The sequence below is a fragment of the Mytilus galloprovincialis genome, chromosome 10 (assembly GCF_965363235.1).
Source record: "Mytilus galloprovincialis chromosome 10, xbMytGall1.hap1.1, whole genome shotgun sequence".
Classification (NCBI taxonomy): Eukaryota; Metazoa; Mollusca; class Bivalvia; order Mytilida; family Mytilidae; genus Mytilus; species Mytilus galloprovincialis.
In genome coordinates, this window is record NC_134847.1 from 59133302 (window position 1) to 59141084 (window position 7783).

General features: G+C 34.8%; 1 protein-coding gene across 1 annotated transcript; it reads right to left on the minus strand.

Annotated features, from left to right (window-relative positions):
* Window positions 1-585: 585 nt before the first annotated feature.
* LOC143049258 (high-affinity lysophosphatidic acid receptor-like) lies at window positions 586-3679 on the minus strand. Its single transcript, XM_076222956.1, has 2 exons — window positions 3542-3679; window positions 586-1928 (listed from the first exon to the last, which is right to left on the minus strand). The coding sequence occupies exons 1-2, from the start codon at window positions 3548-3550 to the stop codon at window positions 735-737; spliced, it is 1203 nt and encodes a 400-aa protein (XP_076079071.1). The 5' UTR covers window positions 3551-3679; the 3' UTR covers window positions 586-734.
* Between the last annotated feature and the right edge of the window lie 4104 nt (window positions 3680-7783).

Genomic DNA, 7783 nt, shown 5'->3' on the forward strand with positions numbered 1-7783 from the left:
AATCAAGAATCGTTTTTGAGATACGGTGCGACATGTGAAAAAAACACACCCCTGTCTTAGTTACAAAGTGCCGTAACTCAAAAAGTTTTAATCTTATTTTCACCAAAAAGTATACAGATCATTTGACCATCATAAGAAACAACTATATTAAGTTTCATGAAATTTGGATAAGTCGTTCTCAAGTAACGGTGCGACATGTTTACGCCGGACAGACAGACACCGGACATTTGTATACCATAATGCGTCCCCGTCCCGTCAAAATTTTGACGGGCGTTGACGGGAGTATAAAAACACCTTTACAAAAATGTATGCTTCTTTCGAAGGCAGATTGTGAGCGCAAATGAACGGTTACTCCACTTTTTTATTTAATTTTTCTATTAACTATAAGATAAAGTTCATTTATAGAAAAATATAAAGAAATCCTATATAAATGATTTAGACCCGCGATCCCCCTTAAATGATTATTATTGCCATCAAACTTTTTACCCAAATTTACTTTGACACTATACAAGTGTGGACACAGATCAGTGTGGATAGTATGAATGGATGGTTTTTTTTACACTTTTTAAAATAGTTATTATGTCATAAATAGTCATTAGTGGCCATTTGCTTCTTCTTATAAATAGACAATTTACTTAAGGCACAAAATTACAATGTAATACCACAACTTTCTATTATATTGTATAAAGCCGACATTGGTTTTCCGCATATCTCCCGCATCTATGCTTGATAAACTATATCGTAGAACTGATAGATGCAATGGATTGATCACCATTAACCTGGTAAAGGGAGCTTGGATTGACACGTCTTCTGGATAAAACATTGATGTTGACACTCCGACAACATATTGGCACGAATTCTTCACATGTTTCTTTAAACTTCTTAACCCGGAAGAAGTATATCACGGGGTTTATGGAACTTTTACTAAAAGCTATCCACAGAAAAATTGTGTCTCGATTCATCTGGAACAGACCGGTAGTGTTGGACACAATTTGATTGATAGAATAAGGCGAAATACATAGAATCACTAAAACATATAACAACATGATTGTTTTAAAAGTCCGAGTTTTGAATTTGACGTCAACATCAAGTTTTGTTTTCATCGGAATAAGTATAAATCCCAAGGTAGCACTCATTTGAGCTATGTTTAGAGATACCTCCGTGTCGGGATGATTGTGAATACGAAATGAATTTGTTCTAACAGTATTTGTTATAGCACTAAAAGCATATCCGGTTAACAAGATGGGAAAAACAAAGCTTAGTGTAAATTTAATAGCTAGAAAGCTGATATCATATGTTTTGTTCGTTACTGCAAGTGAACATTGAGTATGGTCACTGAATAGCTTGTAGTCACTTAAACCAACAGCAGGTGGTAGTGACGTAACCAACGGAATAGTCCAAACCAATAGTATTAATATTTTGGCAAATTTTGCTGTCAGCTTGTCTCGTCGTTTAACAATTATCATATATCTGTCTCCGCTCATAATAAATAAAATCAAGATGGCAACTGAAGTCAAATACTCCACTAGGAAAGCTTGTATTTTACAAACGACATCACCAAAAATCCACCTTCCATGGATTATTGTGATTAGAGGCAATGGAACGCATACTACCGACATAACAATATCACTAAGAGCCATGCTCGCAAGCAACAGATTAATAGCAGAACGCATCTGGGGTTTTCTGTAAACAATGAAGCACACAACAGCATTCCCCAAAAATCCTGTTAATACTAAAAAGGAGGATATTGTTCCAATTGATATTTTGCTGAATGTCGACAGTATTGGTATTCCAGGTGTGTGATGACTGTCGGGTGATAAGCAGAGTGATAACGAAGCAGTCGTCTGGTTTCCATATGTAGTGTTAATACATTCTTGCATTTGAGTAGTATATTTTTGGTAATCCAAGAAATGTGCAAAAGTAATCAACTGAAGAAAAAAAACACAAAATAAAATAGTTATTGTTTGAAAAAAAAAATTAATACTTGCATTGAATTCTATTGTAAAAATATGAAATCATTTCTAAATCCTGTAACAAAAAAATATTTTGTTTGATATTACAGAAGCAGCAAATTGGAATAATAAAAACATGATCTGACATAAGACGCAGAAATTATTATCTCTAAGCCGGAGAATAGAATTGATAAACGAAGTCAACATGATACCTGTTCAGTAATTGCTATAGCTACGATAAGTAGGCAAATTAATTACATTCCCGTCGGTTATCTGAGATTCTCCGTTTCAAGTATGACAGTGTCCTTATAGGGATAATTTCAGATGTTAATCATGAAAATAAAGAAGTTAAGGTGGTATGGGAGTCTAAAATAAAAATGATAGAATTTGTTCATACTTTGCCAAAACGTTGTATCTATTGATACATGTTGAAAAATATAATAAAAATGATAGGTCACCGCGCATTTTCTCAAGCTACAGGACGGGACAAAATGACACATTTTGTATGGATTATACAGGAAAAAACACTATTTTGTGATTAGAAACTAAACAAAATGATAGAATTGTTAAATACTTCAGGGAAAGATAGCTTTCAGACACTGCTTTGAGAATATCAAAAGAAAAGATAGGGTCACCGTACGTTTTTTCCGGCTAAAATACAAAATAGGGAAATTCCATACAGAATCCTTCAGAAAATGCACTTTTTTAGAGTTACCTCCCCTTAAAATGCCAATTTTAAAAAAAGATAAAAACAACCAAAAATAATTAACATTTGCAAAAATATCAATATTTAGAAGTTATATTCTTATAAATTGGTACTTTTAAATGAAAATGTACATTAAACATCTGCATTCCTGCATCAAATTTTGCTAACTTGGTGGAAAATCTGGACCTTTGATTCTCTGTTTTTTTACAATCAAAGATGGAGGAAGACACCCATACCACCTTAAGTAGGAATTAATTACCCCTCCGGAGCACATGAGTTCACTCCCGTGTTTTTGTTGGTTCGTGGTGACCGTGCTCTATCTTTCGTGTATGCTTGGTATAATCAGGGACTTTCGATACTTATAGTTAGTATAGACTGTCCCTGGTATAATGTTGTATGATTTATGGTTTGTCTTTGTACCTTTTGGTCGTGTATGGGTTTGTCAGATTTACTTCGACTTGTGGTTTCTGCTCGCCCCTTGGTATCTCCTCATTTAATTTTTAACTATTCTACAGTATACAACACACACTACGACAAATTCTACTAGAGCTCAACATCTTCACTTTTTCTGTAAATGCTAGCACAAGCCTTGGTACGCGAAATAAGTCATCTTACATACCACATAATCATTACAATAACGCCAAAAAAATCAACGTCGAACCGTTTGAAACACGCGAGACTTAATTTAATTTTTAAGCGTTTATTTTTTCTCCACCGTATCAAAATGTAAAACTCTTTCATGCAATGGTCAGCATCTTGGTCTCATGTACCTTCATAATTTACCATAAAGTTAATAAAACATTATGTTTGTGATGTAAAATGAAAGACAAAGAAAAAAGCTCTATGAAATGAAATAAAATTTGTCAGAAATGTTAGTATTTACCTTAACCATCCCATCGTGTTCTCGAACGAGATAAGAGAAATACAAACTCGACCTGGAATAATAAATACCATAAACGTACAGATGGTTTATAATTCAGGCAATTAGAACTATGATTACACCTGTATGATAACCTTTACAAGATATTGATTGACAATCTCCACAGATTTTCCAGATTAAATAAATCGTAATGATTATGACAGTGATATGATGCGCTTCCTTTGTACAATTCTCATTAAGCAGTCGTGTGTTAATAAAGATTGTGACGTTAGTACATTGGTCACGATTCTGCTATTCCTGTTCTAAAATGTATATAATAATAGATGGAAGGTACCAAGATAAAAACACGAAACGAAGTAGAGGTTCGTGGGCAAACAAGAAAAGGCAACAGCGAACAATAAAACGTCACGATGTTTACCATATTTCCAGTTTTCAGCAATTTTTAATCAAAATCCAAGGTTTTCACCCAAAATTTTCAACTTCCTGTACTTTGAAATTCATCAAAGTTTAAAAAAAAAATCATTGTTGTAATAAGATCTGTTGACTTGATTAAAAATTATGTGGGTTGCTATTTTTATTTTTTAGTCACAGCAAATTTCCAGTTTTCAGCGATTTTTCAACAAAAAATCCAAGGTTTTTACCCAAAATAAAGAATTCGATTCGTCCAAACATTCTCGATTTTTTTTTATGTTCAACAGATCACCAGAACCAGCGAGGAAAACTAGAAGAACATTATGATGTTAGTTAGAGGTTTTGTCATATTTTGGCTAGAATGACTGGACTAATAAGAACTCCAATCGTAACGGAGAGAATCGGATGCACCGGAAGGGTAATACTATACTGGTTCTCTTTTGATAGCTGTTGTTTTGCACAATAATAAAAAAAAGAAAAACGCAACGAATAGTTTGTGTCGAGCATGCGACATTTGTATCAGAAAGCTCGACATAAGGATAATGATTCGGCGGCAGCGGCGTTTTTACATACCTCTCGAAAGCTTTAAAAAATTTCAGAAGGTAGACGACCTGGATCCTTCATACTTTATTTACAGATGCCTAATGGTATCAATCTTTCGTCTGTCATATGACCATTGTCCTTGTCCTCATTTTCATGGTTTAGTGACTACTTGAAAAAAACGGTAAAGATTTTTAGTATTCTCAATGTCTCTCTTATTTTGAGTAATAGGATAACTGTGTTTGGTATGTTCAAACCTTCAGTGCCCGTCAGACAGATTTCACTTGAACTCGTCCTCATTCATGAATCAGTGAACAAGGTTAAATGTTCGTCGTCAAGTCCTTACCTCAGATGCTGTAAGCAAGATGCCTACTACATTTGGTGTTCAGAATAATTCCAAGGTGTTCATGTCCGACTGGCAGGTAGCATGGTCTGGTATTCTAATAATATAGGCAACTATATTTGGTGTATGGAATGGTTTTAAGGTATATATATGTTTATCTAGAATTATCATCTGACCATGACCTCATTTTTCTTGTTCATTGGACAATCTTGAGTTTTCCTGGTTAAGTTTGTGTCTTGATACTTAAGCAATAGGTCAACTATATTTTAAGCCTGTTGAAATGATTATATCAATACATTGTAAAAACTGACTTGTCTACTATGCAGATCAGAAACGTTTCAAAAATGGTTTAATTACTTCATAAACTAATTTCTTCTTATATGTTGATTATGTATTAATATGCAGCGACACACATCAATCTCTGAATTACATGCTATTGACTAAAGACCCCCCCACACACACACACACACACACACACACACACACACACACACACACACACACACACACACACACACACACACACACACACACACACACACACACACACACACACACACACACACACACACACACACACACACACACACACACACACACACACACACACACACACACACACACACACACACACACACACACACACACACACACACACACACACACACACACACACACACACACACACACACACACACACACACACACACACACACACACACACACACACACACACACACACACACACACACACACACACACACACACACACACACACACACACACACACACACACACACACACACACACACACACACACACACACACACACACACACACACACACACACACACACGGGACAGTGGTGTAACAGCACAACATACGAACATGCTATAAAATGTGTTCACAAGGGTTTAAACTCGTCAGTTCAATACAAACCACAAAAACACCTAGCAAAAACACTTAAGAAAATACTTCAGTTACTGGGAACTAGTTCAAAGTCAATAAAATCTAACAAAAATCACGTCTCTAAGACAAACATAGCAATCTATATATCCAACATCCAATGGACTTAAGGTCGAACCAATTTGCAGTCAGAGAAGAACAAGATATTCCGCAAATGCCAAAACAAACGGTATCACTAGTATTCAAGACCGTGAATGATGTGCAGCAATCTATCAGTGTCATCTTGTTAGGTTTAGTTAATTGATACTAAAACCCATTATTTATTTTAAAAATCTAATTACAGTGTTGAATTGGTTATATTTAAGAAAAATTTAGCACGGATCATGTCTAATTTTACAGGCTCGATAAACAACATATCAATTGAAATTATGAAGTAATTTCCCATAAAGTTAAAATGTGTAAGGGTTTGACAACGAAATAAGTAGTTGATCTATTCCCATCCATCATATTGAATGTTGAAAAGTTTACAGAAAAGTTTACCCATATTTGTTGGTCAATGTAAAATCCGATTGTCATAATGTATTATCACTTAACTCTTAGATCTATATTCATTTAGATGAAACCCTTTCATTGAAAGAGTTAATTGTTAACTCGATGCCGTAAAGCTTGCAAGCTAGTAAAATCTTTACCGAAGAGTACAATTTATTACAATTTATTATACAAGCACGCAACTCTTTGTTAGTTTGAACTGCATTATTGTTTGATAAACAGTACTGGTGTTCAAATTGTACTAAATGACCACTTTAAGTAGAAACAGTACTATGATTTACTATGGTATTATAAATATACAATGTCATTAAACGCGAAAAAGACAAAAAAATTTATAAGGGTTCCGCGGAACCCAGTGTCTCGCCTACTTTTGCTGTTAATCACACACTCATCAAAAATGATGAAAAAAATCAATAAAATTATTCCTCTCGATACTATCTTTTGATTGTCAGAAGCTTCTGTCCAAGTTTAGTAAAATCCAGGCTAGTTTAAGAATCTTAAAAATGTTTTAAATACTTTAACTGCAGACTGTATGTAATGTTAACTGGAAGAAAAACTAAGTCCATTTATAAGTAAAATACGGGAAAAATGGAATTTTATTTTTACAAAATTTACATCTGGATACTATCTTCTGATCATAAACAAGCTTCTGGCCAAGTGTCTTACAATTCCAGGATAGTTTAAGAAAGTTATTAAAATTTTAAAAACTTTAACCACAGAGTGAATGTCATGTTTCCTGGCAGAAAAAAACTAAGTCCATTTATAAGTAAAATACGGAAAAAATGGAATTTTATTTTTACAAAATTTTACTTCTGGATACTATCTCCTGATCATAAACAAGCTTCTGTCAAAGTTTCGTACAATTCTAGGATAGTTTAAGAAAGTTATTAAAATTTCAAAAACTTTAACCACAGAGTGAATATTTGTGGACGCCGCCGACGACGACGCCGACGACGACGGAATGTAGGATCGCTATGTCTCGCTTTTTCGACTAAAGTCGAAGGCTCGACAATGAAACAAAGACCTATATAAGAGGGTCATTTAATGGTCAGAATGAAATCTGAAGGTAGAAGGATTCTCATCAATGTCTACAATCCTATACCATTTCTGTAACCAGAGGTGTAAATGTCCCAACAATGTCTGCAATCCTATACCATTTCTGTAACCAGAGGTGCATACTTCCCATCAATGTCTACAATCCTATACCACTTCTGTAACCAGGGGTGCATACTTTCCATCAATGTCTACAATCCCATACCACTTCTGTAACCAGAGGTGCATACTTCCCATCAATGTCTACAATCCTATATCACTTCTGTAACCAGAGGTGCATACTTCCCATCAATGTCTACAATCCTATATCACTTCTGTAACCAGGGTTGCATACTTCCCATCAATGTCTACAATCCTATATCACTTCTGTAACCAGGGTTGCATACTTCCCACCAATGTCTACAATCCTATACCACTTCTGTAACCAGAGGTGCATACTTCCC